General features: G+C 38.7%; 1 protein-coding gene across 1 annotated transcript in view; it reads right to left on the minus strand.

The window, feature by feature from the left end:
* TEAD3 (TEA domain transcription factor 3) overlaps window positions 1-19,500 on the minus strand; it is a 99,459-nt gene that overhangs the window by 19,866 nt on the left and 60,093 nt on the right. Inside the window, 2 exon segments of the mRNA XM_032217898.1 lie at window positions 1,603-1,667; window positions 17,534-17,785. Of these exon segments, the coding sequence (XP_032073789.1) occupies window positions 1,603-1,667; window positions 17,534-17,666 (198 nt within the window). The 5' untranslated portion in view covers window positions 17,667-17,785.

Genomic DNA, 19,500 nt, shown 5'->3' on the forward strand with positions numbered 1-19,500 from the left:
TTCAATTAGGCAGACCTAGCAATAACAGTCACGATCCAGTAGTCATCTCGAGACTGTTCACAATGTGGTATGCAATCTCACGTACAAGGAAGAATTACAGATTTCTTACTGTTTGTTCAAAATTTCTTACTGGCATAAACGCTCCCTCCCTGAAATAGAAAACCCCTTTCATCTTTCTCTTATATTTTCCATTCTTGTAGTTGTTTTTCTTACTTATGGCTGTAGATGTCAAATTCTCACAATCCAGAACTTGGCTAGTCAGAACCCTTCCCTCCACCCCTGTTTTTAAAAATTTCCACCAAGCTAAATTAATGAGGAAGAGTGATATTAAGGGGGCAAAGGAATTAAGAATGAAAGTGAAATGAAAGTAAAGTAAAAGTACTTATATGAAACTTTAGCTTTTACTGAATTAAAACTTAATAATACTGTGTTTTCCCGAAAATAAGACAAGGTCTTATTTCCTTTTGACCCCCAAAATAAGCAGTTGGCCTTATTTTGGGGGAGGTCTTATTATTTTTGAGGTGGTGAATGGCTGTTGCTGTGTTGCAATATTTTTGGAGAGGGTTTATTTTAGCGCATATGCTCAAAAGTCCCATTGGGCTTATTATCCAGGGAGGTCTTATTTTCAGGGAAACAGAGTAATTGTTAATTTTTAATAAAACCCCTTCATCCCTGACATGTTTGCATTCACTGGTATGCTAAACAGGTCTTCTGCTTGAGGATTCTTTCCAGCTTTGTTACAGGATCAAATGGTCCTTAAGTAGGTCTCCAAATCTGCTTAATCTAAAAGGAAGGTTTGCTAAAAGCCAGTGTCAATTTTTATTGTGTGAAACAGTGTTTCCAAAGCTCAGCAACTTCCAGATGTGTAGACTACACCTCTAGAATATTCAGCAATAGCTGACTGCAGAAATAAGAAAGCTAAAGGCCACATATCAGGAAATCACCTATATTGGGAAAACTCTGACAAGCGGACTTAGTAACTAGAGTTGCCATTCTTAATTCCTAAGCATTAAATTTTGCAATAAACAAAGTGTTTCTCAAACATAAATCCAGCCATATGAAATCAAATGATTGAAGATATTCTATTTTGTGTGTGAGATAAATAGCTGTCATCCATAAGAAACCTATGTTAAGAGAAATGAAACAGAAATCTCACAGGGGACCAGTGGTTGAGTCAAAATGAGAATTTAAAGATCACGTATATAGCAACTTAGACTTACATACCGCTTCATAGTGCTTTTACAGCCCTCTCTAAGCGGTTTACAGAGTCAGCATATTGCATCCAACAATCTGGGTTCTCATTTTACCAACCTCAGAAAGATGGAAGGCTGAGTCAACCTTGAGTCTGGTGAGATTTGAACTGCCAAATTGCAGGCAGCCAGCAGTCAGCAGAAGTAGTACTGCATTCTAATCTTGGCAAAACTTTTGTCAGTTAAGATATCCACTATATAAGTTAACAGTATACCAGATCACAGCATTGGAGCATGCATATATCAAAAACATGCATATATACATATACAGTATTTACAGTGTGTGTGTCTGTGTGCGTGTGTATTCATTCTTCACATTTTTTAAAGGGACAAGCATGAAATGCATTTTTACCTGTTTTCTAGTCCTTGTCTTCCCTGTCCGTAGCTTGATGTATCTTGCTATCAGTTCATTGCGTCCTAAAGCAGAAAAGGCAAAGATGTAATATGATGAATGCAGAGCCTCTCTTGTCCCACTTCTTAGAAATAAGAGACTGCCCTCTGATCTACCTTCCTTACATCCTTCAAGCTGACAAACAACTAAATTCCTGTTCCTAACTCAGTTATGACATTTTACCAGAAGATGGCACTAACACAACTCTTCTCTAAATGAACAAGATGGCCTGAAAAAAACTCTGCTTGAGGCTCTGGTTGTTTATGCATTGAACCAGATATCCATAGTGCATATTTGTCCATAATGTTGTCAAAAAAAGAAAACAACCTGATTCTTAAGCTGGACACTCAGAAAACAATGCAAACATGGGACACATAGAGATTTACCTAGGAAGTCATTGTTCCCTTTAAACAAATTATAGGATTTCTGAGGACCAGGATTTGTAGCCTAATCTGGGAACCCAGAATATTTCTTGCCCTATTCTGCCATGTTTAATTCAGCTATCACAGCATGCTTGGACCATCCTTCCCTCTTTCCTAGTTTCATGCATGACTCCATGGAACTTTCATAATAGAGAAGAAAAGAGGATGTTAAAAAAAAAAAGCTGTAAAATATGAAGGTATGGATACTCAGAGTTTGAGGTCTGATATGTGACAGTCAACAGGATGTGCAACCTACTGGGATGTTTTAAGTGGCACTGGCTTCTGAAAGGAGCCCTTCCCAACCTCCTCTTTGTCCTAATTTGAAGCAGAAGAGCTTTTGCTCCACATTTTACAGGCCAGCTGTGGCCAATCTAAATTCAAACGTCAGAGCAGCTGGGAGCTTTCTTTTCCCTCGTCTCCCTCCCCCCCCCTCAACATGGAAGAAGAATAGTTTGGGGAAGCATGCCAGATTTTTTGATGGACCAGATGGTATTGGCTAAAGCTGGCTGAAATGCCCTTGCAGCTAACTTAGAACAGAGAGAGAGACAGAGAAGTTTAAGGCTGAAGCAAGTGTGGTTTTTCTGGCAAAGCCAGAGTCCTGTTTTCCTTTCAAGGAAAGCTTTGGTTTTCAGCCTTGGGGACAGAAGTCTTAAATGAGGTCACATCACAGTCCCTCAACCATGTCTCTTCTCTTCTCTCCCCTCCCCATCACCATAGTTTTTTACAGACAAGACCAGGTGCTGCGTCCAGTCAAACAGCCCCATATCAGAGGGAAAGAGAAGGATGATACCGAATACTAGAGTAACAATACCTTCATAAAAGCCATCTGGCTCAGCGCATATCCCTTGATATATGCAGTTCCTGTCATTGGTTTTTTTAAAAAAAATAATAGAAGACTCGCTCTATTTCATTTGGTGGCTGAGAAAGAAAGTCAGTTGGACTACATGTAATATGAGTTGGTTCCACTTCGGAGTTGTCCGCATGCATACACATTTCTATTGGGGCCTATTCAAAGTTTTACCCAGCGTTCCGCAGCCTGGTATTACTACTGTACTCTACTCATGTACAGTTCTGTGAAAAAAATATTTGCCCCTTTTACATTTTCTGATTTTTTCACCACTGAATATTATCATAGTTTAATGTTGATTCTCTTAATATATGAAGGGAACCTAAATGAACAAATAGTTGATGATGATTTAAATGAAGTTAAGCACAAAAGCCATCTAACATGCAAAATGACAGTGCGGGGGGAAAAAAGAATTGCCTTCTTGGATTTAATGACTGGTTGTACTAGTTTATCTGCAATAACTGCAATCAAATGCTTCCTGTAATTATCAAGTCTCTCACATTGTTGTGTAGGAATTTGGATCCATTCATTCATGGTTATTTGTATCGATTCAATAATATTTGGAAGTTTTCTACATTAACTGCTTATTTCAGACCCTGGCATTATACTTCTGTGGAGTTTTAAACCTGGACTTAGCTCTGGCCATTCCAAAATTATGATTTTTTCCCTCCACAATGTTGCTTATAAACCTGGGATCTTTTTCTTGCTGCATGTCCCACTTAAGAGGAGAAAGGGTTTAATTCTTCCTGAAAAATTGCTTTATCTAACAGAATTCATGCTTCCTTCAACTATGGCACATCATCAGGGTCTTAACAAGCAAAGTTATGCTCATATCACAAAGTTGCTGGGCTTGGTATTACCTTTTACAATAAATCACAGTGTTTTGTCTTTGCTAGATATAGTGTAATCCATATAGCCACAAAGTCCACTTTTGATTCATTTCTCCAAAGGTCCACTTGAACATCCACATAGTTTTTGCCAAACCTAAGATCAGCTTCATTGTACTTCCTGGTCAGCCATGATTTCCACATTGCTACCCTGTTTCCCCGAAAAATAAGACCCAACCAGAAAATAAACTCTAGCATGATTTTTTAGAATGCTTGTAATATAAGCCCTATCCCCAAAAAAGCCCCAGTTAAGATCATCAGCCAGACGGATGCAATTAGTACTGTATTTCCCCCAAAAGAAAACCTAACCAGAATATAAGCCCTAATGCATCTTTTGTAGCAAAAGTAATATAAGACCTGGTCTTATTTCTGGGGAAACATGGTACTTTTCTGGCTGTGAGATCATGTACGCTTAATTTTAGCCAATACAAAAAAATATGATTTCAGATCCCTGGATTATTTTATGTTGAACTTTTTAAGTGATTTTTGACAGGACAGTTGCTTTTGGGAACATTCACTATTGTCCCAGCAGATTTTCCATTTCAATATTGCATCTTACTTATTATTGGAATCCCAAGCTTAAGAAATGACCTTGAAACAGCTTCCAGATTGATAGGCATTAATAACTAAGCATAAACTGCCTCTGAATCTGTGCAATGAAAACTCCACAATGATAAGAAGAACCACGGGTTGGGAGATTTATTGGGCAGGGTTAACCCTGATTTTTTTCAATTATGTAATCTTCCAGCTAACTAGCAGGGCAATAACTTTTTCACACTATGTTAATTACTTTGTTCATGAAATAAGTAATGAAACAAATGCCTAATTTTAAGTTTATTTCTTCTCTTAGAACTTGATATTTTTTAGGTACATAAAAAAAATCTACTAATATTCAGTGGTAAAATCTGAAATACAGCTATGCTATGAAACAAGCATAGCAATTGTCTATGGCTACAGCCATTACAGCAAAATACAGCAATAGTGGGATACGGTGGCTCAGTGGCTAAGACCCTGAGCTTGTCAATCAGAAAGGTTGGCAGTTCAGTGGTTCGAATCCCTAGTGCCACGTAACGGAGTGAGCTCCAGTTACTTGTCCCAGCTTCTTCCAACCTAGCAGTTCGAAAGCACATAAAAAATTCAAGTAGAAAAATAGGGGCCACTTTGGTGGGAAAATAACAGTGCTCTGTGCGCCTTTGACATTTAATTATACTGGCCACATGACGAGGGAGACGTCTTCGTACAGTGCTGGCTCTTCAGCTTAGAAATGGAGATGAGCACCACCCCCTAGAGTTGGAAATGACTAGCATGCATGTGTGGAGGAACCTTTACCTTTACAGCAATTCTGTAGCAATTTTTACAATCCAAAGTTATCATCTGAAAATTGCACTGATTCAAAAGGTTATGATTTTTAAATGCATGTGTGACCTATTTAAAAATAGCCATTTATCATGACCCATCAGTTTCGGAAAATGCAACCATACTGCTTCTGCCCTTGAGTCTACTTGAAACTGGGCATCTTGTCTCACGAAATAATAGGCAGCAGAACTGAATAAGGCTGAATAGTTGTGGGTCAATCCTTCCACCATACTTCCAAGCCCTCTTGCTCTTTTTCAGTTGTGCTACAATTGTGCCTTGCTACTGAGGCCTTCCTAACAAACAGCTTGGTAAAATAATCTCAAATTGCAACTTCTTTGTCTGAGTAACATTCAATTGGCATCCGCCCCCCGCCCCCTCCTGCTTATTTCCCTACACTACATACGCATGTTCACTAGCTGATCTTTAACCAGACATTTTCAAACAATTGCTTTCAACTGGCTGTCACCCACGTGGGATCTGACATCACAGTACATCAAATAAATGTTTCTTTTTGGGGAAAGGAGGGTTGCTTTAATTGACTCAGGATGTCCAGTTCCTGTACTGACTGAATCATTGTTTCCATGAATGTGAGCTGCGTGCCCACCACCTGGGATAAAAAACTTATGACTTTCTAATGCTCTAACTTCTTTGATTTAGGCAACTTAATACTTTGTTTATGGAAAATTTTCCTCCTGGTTTATAATTCAACATCTGAAAAATGTGCCAAGTCAGTATATTAGATAAAAATCCCATGTCTGTCTATTTTGGTATCTTTTAAATATTCGTTTAAAATATGCCTCCATTCTTTCTATTGTTCTATAAAAGTCTTACATTTCATATAACATAGATGTGCCAAAATCTGAAGTTTGCATTGACTTTTTGGTGAGGAGACGACTTCCTTCCTTTCTCAGCAGACCATACTTGCTGTACGAAAGGATTATTCAATCCCATTTCTACTTTCAGAAGATAAGGGCATTTTTCCTTTCTGCAGAATTCATCCAGGACAGTTGTGGGACAAATTTCTTGCCTCAGAATTTGTTTTTGATATTTTCTATAGGAGCACTGCCAGCAAATGCTGCCTTGTTCATCCTTTGAAGCCTTTCTCAATGTGGAGGCTTCTAAAAATGTTAGTCCATCTATTCCATTATCTTCAACCAACACAATTATGCTGGCTGAACATCATGGACATTTTAATCCAACACATCCAAAAAGTCTTGGGTTAAAGAAGACTCTCTCATGTTATGATCAAGATGTAACTCCTGAGTTAAAGTTTGAAAGGAAGGAAATGAAGTTGCCATTGACAGTAACTGAGAACTGAACTGATGTTTAAATAGAAGGCCGTTCTTCTCTGCTGTTGTGACTGATTTCCTAGTTTACTGCTGCTTCATTTCCTATTTCGTACCTTCCTGACTTGCCAGAACAGCAGCAAAAGTAAACTGAAATTTGCAGTTGTACTTCTTGGAAAATAAGAAATATTAGTGTTTCCGGTACATAGCCAAATACACACAGACACAGAAATACGCACACCTTCAATCTTAATAAAGATCAAGACATACAAAATGACTCACCATTTCACTACATATGAAGGTAGTGAGGGGCAAACAGACCTGATTATGAGACTACTAGTTACAATTGTAGCATTATTCTGATACTGAAAAACTGGAAAACAATCAGCAAAATGTGTATCCTATGACTGTGATTAAGTGTTGTACCTTATGATTCTTGACGAATGTATCTTGTCTTTTTATGTACATGGAGAGCATATGCACCAAAGACAAATTCCTTGTGTATCCAATCACACTTGGCCAATAAATTATTCTATTCTATTCTATTCTATTCTATATATAAACTGCCTCAGTAGCTGTAATAAGATATACTCTAATACAAATGATGTTTCATTCTCATCCATTTACTGATTAAGTTCAGCACAGATAAGCTTCAGAATTACAAGAGTGACCCTTGGAATGCAGGACCCAGTTCACCAAAAAGAGACTAACAGAATAAAGAGTTGGAAGGGACCTTGGAGATCTTCTAGTCCAACCCCCTGCTCAGGCAGAAAGCCCTATACCTGTGATGGCTAATCTATGGCATGTATGCCCCAGGTGGCACGAGGAGCCATATTTGCCGGCCAACTGATTTTTCACCTTTCAGAGGGCCGAGGGAGGCTGTTTTTGCCCTCCCCAGGCTTCAGGAAAGACTCTGGAGCCTGGGGAGGGCGAAAAACTGGCCCAACAGAACTTCAGAAATGATCCGTTTCTGGCTTCTGGAGGGCTTCCGGTGTGTGTGTGTGTTGTGTGTGTGTGTGTGACCATTTTCATCCTCCCCAGGCTTCAGGAAAGCCTCTGGAGACTGGGGAGGATGAAAACTCCCCCCCCATGGGGGAGTTGCGTGCACGTGCACAGGTGGGTGGGGCGCATTGGATTGCGGGTGTGGGCATGCATGCATGCGCAACAGCACGCACACACAATTTTGGCACATCTTTACAAAAAGGTTCACCATCACTGCCCTATACCATTTCAGACAAATTGTCAAATGTCTTCTTAAAAACCGCCAATGTTGGAGCACCCACACAAGTTGTTCTGCTGATTAACTGTTCTAACTGTCAGGAAATTGTTCTCTCCTTGATTAGTTTCCATCCACTGTCTTGCCTTCAGGTGCTTTGGAGAATAGGTTGACTCCCTGTACTTTGTGGCAATCTCTTAGATATTGGAATGCTCCTATCATGTCACTCATTCCTGGTCCGTCTTTTCATTAAACTAGAAGTACTCAATTCTAGCAACCGTTCTTTATGTTTTAGCCTCCAGTTTTGGCCTCCAGTTTTTGTTGCTCTTCTACTGATGATTATCTACTGATCTACTGATCATATACACAGAAGTGATCCTTCTACAGCAATAACAATAGCACTTAGACTTATATACCACTTTACAGCCCTATCTAAGCGGTTTTGCCACCAACAATCTGGGTCCTCATTTTATTGACCTTGGAAGGATGGAAGACTGAGTCAACCTTGAGTCTGTGAGAATTGAACTGCCGAACCGCTGGCAGTCAGCAGAAATTGCCTGCAATACTGAGTTCTAAGCATTGTGCCACCATGGTTATAGGTAACATCTTCGCTTGCCTCAGCTGATAGATGCCGGAATATAGAATGAAAGAAGCACCTTCCTATTATTCCTTCAGAGCTCCCATATTATTCAACTTCTGTTAAACGACTGAATTGCATACTCTGTACTGTATGGAATATGCAGGAGAACTGGCATAAGAGAGAACAATTTAAATGTGGAAGCAAACAACTGTTTGAAAGGAAGAACAGATGTAATATTTATTACTTTCTGTACTTTTTAAAGGATTCACTGGGTTTTAAGAACAAAAAAAACTCTACAAAAATTCTTCTGTCACAGGATGAGATCTCCAGTGTAGGAAATGTTAATCAAGACGTAATAAGGGGAAGAAATCTAAAATCCTGGATAAAGGAAACAAAATATTTTAAAGCAGAATGCCTGTTATCTCCTTTAGTTGAAGGGAATGTGTGCTCTAAAATATGTAGTTTAAGAACACTACAAGAATTCTGCTACATAAGAAGAATGATATACCTAGTCTCAAAGTCTCTCTTGTCTGTACTTTCACAACCATTAACACCCTAGTAACAGAACAGCCATTTCTTAATAATCCAAACCATGATGTTTCTTGATAAACCTTGTCCCTGATCAAAGTTAACATTTTTGAATTAAAACTATGTTCCACACAAGTGGTGGGATTCAAGAAATTTTATTACTGGTTCTGTGGCTGTGGCTTGGTGGGCATGGCAGGGGAAGGATGCTGTAAAATCTTTATTCCCTCCCTACTCCAGGGTAAGGTTAGCGCAAAATCCCCATTTCCTCCCAATCAGCTAGGACTCAGGAGGCAGAGAATAGATGGGGGTGGGACCAGTCAGAGGTGGTGTTTACCGGTTCTCCGAACTACTCAGAATTTCCGCTACCGGTTCTCCAGAACTGGTCAGAACCTGCTGAATACCACCTCTGTTCCACACTGCAAATCATCTGCTATACATTGAATCCTAATTTCATTCAATATGTTTGACTTAAGAAAGATTCAACTAATTTACTTCATGGTTCTATCTTTTCACATTTGATTCCCCCTTCTGAACATCTTCAGATGAGACCAGTAAGGGCCCCATTGGAAATAGGCTGGTTTAAGTTGCTACAGGATATTAGAAATGATGGAATGTAAGTTATCTTACAAATAACTCAAGGTGCTGAACATATCCAACATGCTTTTCTCCTCATATTTTCCTCAAAACAACCACACTGAGTTAGGCTGAGAGAGTGACTGGTCCAAGGCCATCTGGATGGCTTTCACGGCTATGTTAGGAAAGTTTGAAAAGGATAGTTTTGTTCAGTGAAAAAAAAAGGTTACATATTTAACAAATAAAAATAATGAACATTAATAATACATGCCTCCAATCCACATATAACTTTCTTTCAAATCAAATCTGACAAGGTTTATTGAGAAAAGTTGCCCATGATTACATGATTTGATATAGGAAGTCCTGCAAAGAAAAGTTAACTCATCGTTCCTGAGCCTTAGTGATTAATGAAGATGAGACATGATGGTTTTCACCTGGGAAACATTTGCAGCCACCTGTTTAAAAAATGAAATATAGCTATAACAGATAGTAACTGAAAGAATAGAAACAGTTAAGAGCAAGGGAAGGGATGGCTTGAAGATCCAAGGGCTAGGAGTCCCTTCTCCAGTTGACAGAAGAAGAGAATAACTTGCTGGCACTAAACATTTGGAGGGGATGGAATTAACTAGCTATTTTCCATTTTCCTGCTCTTTTGATTAACTACTAGCCTTCACTGACTGCTTTTCATTAAAACAATCAAGCATTGTGATCCTCAGACAACTTTATATTTTTTGGGATTGTTGTGAATCTACAAACATAATATACCTCACAGGAATTGTTGCAAAGTAAACAATCTAAAAGTGTTTGGCATTCTGCAAATCCAAAGTAAAATGTCAAGAGGATTTTTCGAAAGGAAGAATATTAAGATAGGAGTGCAAGCACAGAAATACACCCTTGTGGAAATCCTCCCCCTCTCTAGGCTATCCAATATCCATTGTGCTGATGATAGTAAAAAGTGTCAGAGCAGCTCTTCCCTTTCCTGGGCACCTGCCATGGCTAACTGTCTCTTCCAGTTACCGGCAGGCAGACACTGCAGGCCTGCCTCTGCTCAGCTGTCCCAGTCCCGTGATTCACCAGAGGCTGTGCCATTCCCTCTCGGAGGGCACGTCCTCCTCCAAATTACTACATTCCGCAAATTCCTCTTCCCTGACACCACCACGTGAACCAGTTGGACAGCTCTGTTAAAAATAACCTAGTGGGGCAGCCTTCCAGCCAATCAGCCTTTAGTAGCATACCAGCCTTGGTGGTGCACAACTCAAGTTACACCTGCTGTCTGGGGCAAGTCAAGTGCAGAGCCAGTTTCCTGTGAGCTGTCTAAGCTCTCTGCCCCACCAGAGGAGAAAGAAATGCCCCTTGCTATACACGGCCCAGACTCTCTCCTCACACTTGCACACTGGCCATCGTTCAAGGGCTCCAGGTTACCACAGGTCAGCAGCTCTCCCTCCTTCTCCTCAGTCACTCCTCACAGCAGCTGGGAGATCAGTTCCTGTGTCAATAGTTGGGCCCACCCTTTAGCCAAGTATGAGACATTTATCGTAGGCATTTAGATAGTGGTCTGAGATTCCTGAGGCATCCTACTTCTAGCATCTGCCCTGAATAAAGCTGCCTATGATTCTGCAGAAACTCGTTCTCCAACTGCCTTTGGACTCACCCATGGTTAGAACGTTATGGAAGGAAACGTCCTACCAAAATCAATCTCTCTACAGCTGAGAGTTCTTTTCCAAGAACAGCCTCATATAAGGTTTTACCAGTCAATTGTTAGATGTTCGGCGCACAGCTTTGTGTATTTCCAACAAGCAACATGGGCTTGGTTTGAGTTGCTGCAGGCTGGCTTTGCTGGGAACATCCAGGTGCAAATGGGTTTTTTAAGGTAATGGGCAAAATACTCCAGATTGGCATGCTGAAGTATAATTGTAAATTATACTTACAATTATTATTATTATTATAGAAGTGCACCCAGTGTATTGTTTGCAGAGCCTAGCATACACTAGACACAGAAAAGAATTCATTCTACAGCATCACTATTCCAGAACAATCCATGGTTATTTAGGCAGAGATTACATGTCTATGATCATTGGCACACACTCTAAAAAATGATCACCTGCCCTACATGTTTTTTCATATGAAAATACAATTCTAGAGTGCACTGTATCATTTCTTGAAAAATGAAATAATTTCTAGTTTCACAGAACTTTTTCTTCAGCTGATCATTTACAATATTCATTACTACATGTCTTGTAGAAATATAACACGTGAACTAAGGTTCAGCAGCCCTTTCTTGGTTGGAGGCCCGGAGGTGGGAGAGGGGATGGTTTTGTGGGAATGGGTGGACACGTCTGTGCACACGAGCATCCGTTGCTCACGCAAGTGGGGCTGAGAGCTTATGTTGCTTGCGTGATTGAAGACCTGAGCACCTCACAAAAAAAGCTTGTTTCTTAAAATCCAAGTATTAACAAATTGGCATCTGAAGCATTTCAGAGAATGACAATATACCAGGCCTGTGAAAATGATTTATGAGGCATTGTGAAAAGCATCCTTCCGAATCCTCTACACCAGAGTTGTCAAACTAGCAGCCCATGGGGCTGGATGCTTCACGCACGGGCCACACACAGCCCAGCTCCGCAAAAGGGCAAAACATCGAGAAATGTCACGTGACACGGCAAGTTTGACACCTGTGCTCTACACAAAGTGAAGTAGCTGCAGCTTCTTTGCTATGCATGGCTACTTCAAGGCATTCCCAAAATCTACTTCCTATGCATATGTGTGTCCAGAAGCTACTCCTGCAGAGTAAAGCAGAAAAGTATTTTCTGATGAATCCAAGATCTAGATATCTGTGTGTGCCCAGGAATAAATCCAGAGAGGAGATCTCTTCATGGATGCCTGACCCAGACCTACTATGTCAAAGGTTTCTCTCACAACAGTGGAAGAGTAAAGACAAAGCTATAAGGCATTTATTATTTTAAAGAGCACTTTTAGTCCATTATCCAATCTATCATTAAACTGGAAGTGTGCAAGAGATTCTGATGACTAACATGCAACTTCGTTATCCAAAAATATTTGCAGAGTGAGCTATCAGCTTCTGACTTGTTTAGTCTTTCTCAAATGGTCAGCTTGAATCAGTGGCCATTATGGACAATCATTGCTGCCATATAAATCAAAGTTAAGCATAAAATGTTATGGACAGAAATCCTAAAGCCCATTTCAGTCAGTACCTCAGCAATTGGTGCTGCCACTGACACTGTTCAAAACAGCACTGCAGTCTACTTGCTACAAGGGAGCAGTGCAGTACCCAAAGCCCTATCTGGGAACCTTAACAGAATACTTAACGGAGTATTTAGTGCAGGGGTATCAAACTGGCGGCCTGTGGGCTGGATGCATCACGCGCAGGCCACACCCACCTCAGCTCCATGAATTGGGAAAACATTACAAAACATCATGTGATGACAATGTGATGCCCCGAGTTTGACACCCATGATCTAGTACTTCAAGCTTCCTTCTAATCAAAGAGATTAGGGACCCTCTTCCAAGGCAGCCTCTTGCAAACAGAACAGGGCTTAAAGAAACAGGATGCCTACATTGGAACCCATTAATCAAGGATCTTCTCCATCTTACATAAAAAGATAAGCGTATTAATTGAGTAGTTCCTTCCTCCAATATTTTCACAGGGTAGCCAACAAGAAAGCATGACTCCATTCTACTTATTGCAAGCAAAGTATGGACTAAAGTGCTACTGAGTAAGAGAAAAAACGAGTTAGTATGAAGCCAAATCTAAAATACCAGTTCTTAAGTTGTCAGGTTAGAAAAGCAAAGGCAGAGCAGGGTTGCTGTTTCTTTAAGTGATTGCCAGATGCCTCCAAGTGGCTGGAAAAACCAGTTTGTATGCTTGGGTTTGAAGAACAAAGGGTAAACTTCCCAGCAGTACTCCAGATATTTCTAGAGAAATCTTTTTTAAAACGTCTGTCCAGAAATCTTCCATTCCTTTCAAGAGTTCTCAGCTTGTGTTGCTCTGCTAAATTGTGCTCAGAGGAGTTGGCTAAAGGAAGCTAAGGTGCAATGTGGCAGCTTCTTAAGTCTATCTTCGTATGAAATAGAAAAGTCCAGTTCCTTTTGCAGTCTCTCTTCTTAATTACAGAATGATGCAAAACAGGAGTACTTCAATCAGAAAAACAAGTCGTTAAAAGAAATACCTAGGCCAGGTATCTAACCAATTCCTTTAGTTGGCCTTACAAGCAAATGAAATAAAACCAAGTATATTTGCAAAACTGATTAATTTCCACAACATGGAAATATTAGCCCATTTAGGGACAGGCTTTTCATGTAATAGCATTTTTATTTTTAGAGTATTAACAGAGCTGGATAGACAACTTCAAAGCAACAAATAGTTAGTTTACTATACAATGGTCATCAGTAGGGTAATCACAGTATGGAGGCCCTCATCATGCTTACGGAATAACCATTAGAATAACAACCTACAGTATAATTTAATATAAAGGGAGAGCTAAGTAAGCACCACAACTTTTGCCAATCATTTTCAGCAGCCATATTTCATATCAGCATCCGAACCAATTACTTAGTTGAAGAGTGGCCTGGGATATTGATCCCATCTGGGTGATCCCATTAAATGATCCCATCTGGATGAGTCCTTCCCAAGAAATTGGCAACTGCCATTCCAATCATAAAGGAAAGATTAATGTAACATGGCCTCATCTGTGCAATAAAAGTAAGGTAAAAGAGCTATATCTTAGATTTTAAAGTATCATAAAAATAGAGGAAAATGTATGTACCCATTTTCATATGATCCTTTAACTCATAGCTGCTTATCTCCTATCCCCAAATTAAGGACAAAATAAGCTTGCATTTTTTTGAAAAAAATACATTGTTATGCTTAAGGAAGCTCAAACCTTGACTTAAACAAGCTCAATTAAGCAGGCTTTGACAAAAACAATGTTGTGCTTAAAGCAACAGGCAGTTACCTCCCTAGCCCTGATTCATTTGGCAAGATTATTAACTTGGTGTTGCTAACAGAACAATCATTCCCATGGAAATATTTCTTTGAGGTCACAAGTATAGGATTATGACATCACAAAAGGAACACTGGTAGAACAGATAAGTGGGAAGGAGCAATGCAATGAATGTTTATACTTTATTTTATAGGATGCAGTTCTGATGTACCCAGGATTAAAGCCTTCAAGAGAAAGAAAAAACAAATACTAGTATTAGTACAAAGGGAAATTTGTTCATTTAAAAACTTCTCCAATAAGTAAATTTAGGATATGGAAGTATATCAATTTTTTATATTCAAATCAAATCAAAATGGGGAAGCTTCATTTTCTCCTTTTCTTTTTTTAGGTTTTCAAAATTTTATGGGTTACATATAAAGACTAACCAACGACAATAAAAGATCTAGGGAAAATACTGTATTTTTTTTTCCAACACCAGCTTTTAAAGAAAAAATGAATGTAGGGATTTTTAGATCCTGAGCTCTCTGTTTTGTAGTATAAAAGATATGTTTGGCTGTCCTTCACGTCACAAATGTCTTGTGTTAATGTCTCATGTGTTATGTCTCATACTATCATGTCACAAGAATAATTGATAAAATTTATCATTCCCCCACTGCTGAAGCCAAACCACTTTGAAGTTAGTGTTGGTTCTGAAGAGGTGCAGAGCCCAACATGAATGAAGTCCTATGTCTGTGAGGTATACTATTTGGAGACATGGAGTTTGTGATTTCCTGAATAATATGTATGCATCAAAAAGAAAACACAACCACGTAAGGTTTTTTTATAGTGTTTTGAATAGGTTTAAGATTTGCACGATATTGGAGCAAACAAACACAGCCTTTTTCTCAAGGCCTGGCCACAATCAATGAGTTAGCCTTTAAAGGTAGACTGGATGCCCTACTGAACTATAGACTTCCCCTGCCAGAATGTCTTTCGTTAGCCTGGAGAACTCTGCTTTAAGATTTTTTTGAAAACACTTGGTTGTTTTAACTTAAAGACACATTTAATAGATCAATTAAAAAATCAAGATGGAAGAGGCTATCCCCCTTAGAAAAATTGCAGCCCATTCTTTACAGAGTTTAAAATGGTAATTCAAATGAGTGCTCCATAGTTAGAAAAAAAATACAGATGTGGCAACAAAGAAAATTCAAATACAAATGGGTAGTGAGCAGACCTTGGAAAGAATGTGGTGTTTTGTTTGTGACCTGCATTAGAGGCCAGATATACCACCTTTCACACCCAAAGGCAGGTATGTGGGATCCTCAAGCAGACAAAAATCAATCTTCCTTTGACAGGAGTGAACTTCCCAAACCAGTTCATCAAGTCAGGCAGAAAGAAGAGTGGGAGGGAGAAAAGAGGTGAGGCATAAGGGAGTGGGAGGGATATATAGTTTAAGGGAACTACAAAGGAAATATGAGTCACGGATCCAGGGAAGAAGAGTTCAGCACTCTGTTTATTCACTTCAATATAACCACCCCCACCAGCCATAAGCGCTTCACAATATGGCTTCTGGAAGGCCATTGTCCTCACTACAACCCTCACTGACTAGGGAGATAAAATATATTAGGGGCCCAGTAATCCAGAAAGCAGCCAATTAAAGGGCCAGGAGCAAAGTCCACTTTTAGTTTTTGAGGTCTGCCCATTAGAAGTATATGCTTTAAACTTCAGAATGTTTATAAAAGGTGAATCCCTGCTAGTTCATTACACAATGGTGAACTTTTATGTGTTCTAACACAGACTCATAGTAAAAGGATGGTTATTGTGCCAGATTAAGGTGGCACTGAAGCTAACACCACAGATAAAACTATCAAAGGGATAATTGTACAATATCTGACAAATAGATTTTCTGCAAAAGTTATCCTTCTGCAGCCTGCAAGTTTCATTGCGTGACAAAGATAAAGACAGTCTTTGGCTTATGACTTTTCATTTAATGACAGTTCAGAATTACAACAGCCATGGAATGTATGCTTTAAGGCCTATAAAGCACTTCTGACCCTTGCAAAATCACACAATTGCAATGTTGGTGCTTGGCAACCTGTTTGTACTTATGACTGACTGGTAGCCAAGCACCTTGTGATCATGTGATTTCCATTAACAAATTTCTGTTGCCTCCCTAGAAACTCAGTGCCACAGAGCTGTGATTCCCCCCATCCCAGACAGACCTTTGAGAGCAAAAGGGCTGCCTGTTGAGTGGAGGGGAACTCCTTTGACAGGCTAAAGAAACGTAGATCAGATCCCCAAAATCAGGGGTTCTGTTTGCCTACATGTCAGTATCATTCAATGACCACAATCCCAGCACTCCTAATTGCGGTAGTTAAGCAGTCTTTTAAGTTGTTAAGCGGATGGCGCAAAAAAGCTGCCTGCAGAGTTCAGCTCCCTTCCATGTGTTAGAGAGGGAACTCCTCTGAAGTTCTGTTTGCTCCATCTGCTTAGCAACCTAAAAGACTGCTTAACTGCCACATTTGGGAGTGCTGGGGTTATGGTCATTGAATGATACTGTCATGTGGGCGTCTTACTTAATGACCGCTTCACTCAATGACTGAGATTCTGTTCCCAATTTGTAAATCGAGAAGTATCTATACCTAATTTTCTATTTTTTTCCATTTACTATACAGATCTACCTTAGTATGTATTGGATTATTAAGCTACAATGCTTGGCTGTCCTATTTAATTAAATCAGTGTACTTCCTGGATAAATATAGCTCCTTCTTTTTCTTTCTTTCTAAACTTTAACCACTGTGTACTTGTTTCAGATTAAACTTAGAAAAATGCAAATGTTTCTTAGCCATCAAGCTCCTCAGAAGATAAGTTTCTCTTGGAGATGAGAGGCTACAGTGACTATTGCTGCTTATGTTTGTACTACATTTTTAACCTCTTGATATAACTTATTACAGTGACTATATTTTGTCACTGTACTTTTAATCTACATATTAGCTTTTGGAATTGCATTCCACAAAGAAGGGTTTTGGAGCAGCATGTAAGCTTCTGAAAATGAATACAGAAACCCACTATTCAACTATGATGGTTGTGAGTATAGAAGGAGAGGGTGGAGCAGGATACCTCCTTGAATTTTTTGAAGGAAGGTGGGAGATAAGTATGCTTAAGTGAATAGTAAATAAAATCTATCAAGCTATTGCCCTTGGGTCTTGTCTGAAATCCAGACAATTACTTACATAATAAAATCAAATCTCACTCACCATACATTTTGCCTTCATCTGAGATAATCTTCCGCCGACCACAGGGCGGGTATATTGCCAGTGCCTCCTGGAAGCTCTGTTCAATGTCTGGACTCCACACTCCTTCGGCATCATTGTCCAGACTTTTGTCCATTCCTTCTTGTCCATCTTCTCGCCCCTCCCCAGGGCTGCCGCTGGTGTTCCAGCTGTTGGACGCTATTGTGATGGCTGCTCTGGGCTCTGACCCTGAGCCCCAAAAGGCAATTCGTCAGCCTAAAACAAGCAAAGAAGGTTGATTAATGAACTGCCATTGAACATAGATGGAATCTTAACCTCCAGATTGAAGTTAAAAACAAATTTTGAATCACATAAACTTCAATATGGTGAACACCCAAATTTAAACAGTTGTTTCATAGTAAGTATTTTTAAACATACACATTAAGCACTTTTACAGCTGATGTCCTAACTTTATAAATTTGTTGACCATAATTGTAGCAATGTTTCAATGCTTTTACATACCCTTTGCACTCTTAAATACTTATCCAAAGAAACCAAAAGATATTTTCTCATATATATGAATATTTAAATAGCTCTGGCTCAAAAACTTATTTAAGCAATAGAACTTCAAACAAAAGTGTGCCAGAATTTAATCCCTCACATATATACCATTGTTCCACTTCCACATAACATGTAGCAAACACAGGGAATATGATCTTAAGAAATTATGATTTAATTATTTTCTAATTATCTTGGTTGTATTTTAGTTTACATTAAGAAACAAATATCCAAACGCTGAATTCTATAACCAGAGTTTGTCTAAATCCATTCCATCATGATAAACTATACTGTTGACTATTGGAGAAAGACATTAAACATTTTTTAACAGTGGTGTGGTTTGGAAAGATTTTCATCAGCACAATATACTTTTGTTTAAGAAAAACACTGTGTTATAAAATTAATTGATAACATAATGAATTAAGAAAAATCAAACAATCTAATTAAGGATCTAATGTTTCGTCAAGTTGAAAATCCTACCATTTTGTGTGTTGTAATAATCTGTAATTCACAGATTGTAATAAAAATACTATATTAACAGATTTTAATGCCTTCATTTTATTTTGATTTTTAATCTGTGTAATTTTAATTAGGCAGTGGAAGTATTTCACTGAAACTATACCGCCTAAATCACGTAAATATTTAAAATAGTGTAAGTAAAACTTTTAGTTTGAACATAACATTACAAAAATAAAATTAATTCGGCATGTTAAAAGGATACACCTTTCTTAGAACTGAATCAGAAGCATCTATTAAATACTGTCAAAACACTAAATCTTATGTGGTCGGAAGGGTATTTTCTTATACTTCCTTTAATGTAATCCTCTCAACCCTGAAATGTCTCTCTAAAATTATGGAGCCTTCTTGAATGCGATTGAGTTGAAAAGAGGGAATTGTTCAAAAATTCATAGCTTTATTACAGAGGTGTCTTAATTTAACTTTGGTCAATTTCCTCCTTCAGACAATTCAGATGAGTCTCAGACAAATGTTTTTCAGAAGATACAGATAGGAATGAGTGACTCTTGCAGTGAACAGTTCTTAAGAATCTTTTTATATGTTATACAAAAAAAATTGAAGAAAAAAGCCTTCTGAATTTAAAAATTATAAACAGCAATGCATCTACTGTAGATTTCCTAACAGAAAAGGATTAGAGCAATGGGAGTTTGTATCTTACAGTTCTATATTTATTCTATGTCTATTATTTGATGCACATTTTTCAAATATTCAGCACTGGTAATGATTACGGTAGTTAAATCTAAGCATTTACCTTCATATTTCCTTTTTCAGAGAAACACTATCTTGTCAATGGCAGGCTGATAAATTTTACTTACAGCCTGGTGTAATGCATGTTTTATTTAGAAGTAAATCCTATTTGTCCAATTGATAAATTCTTTGTGTGCTACTGAACATGTTGATGTGCTTTTGAAAATATA

Source organism: Thamnophis elegans, chromosome 5 (assembly GCF_009769535.1).
Source record: "Thamnophis elegans isolate rThaEle1 chromosome 5, rThaEle1.pri, whole genome shotgun sequence".
Classification (NCBI taxonomy): domain Eukaryota; kingdom Metazoa; phylum Chordata; class Lepidosauria; order Squamata; family Colubridae; genus Thamnophis; species Thamnophis elegans.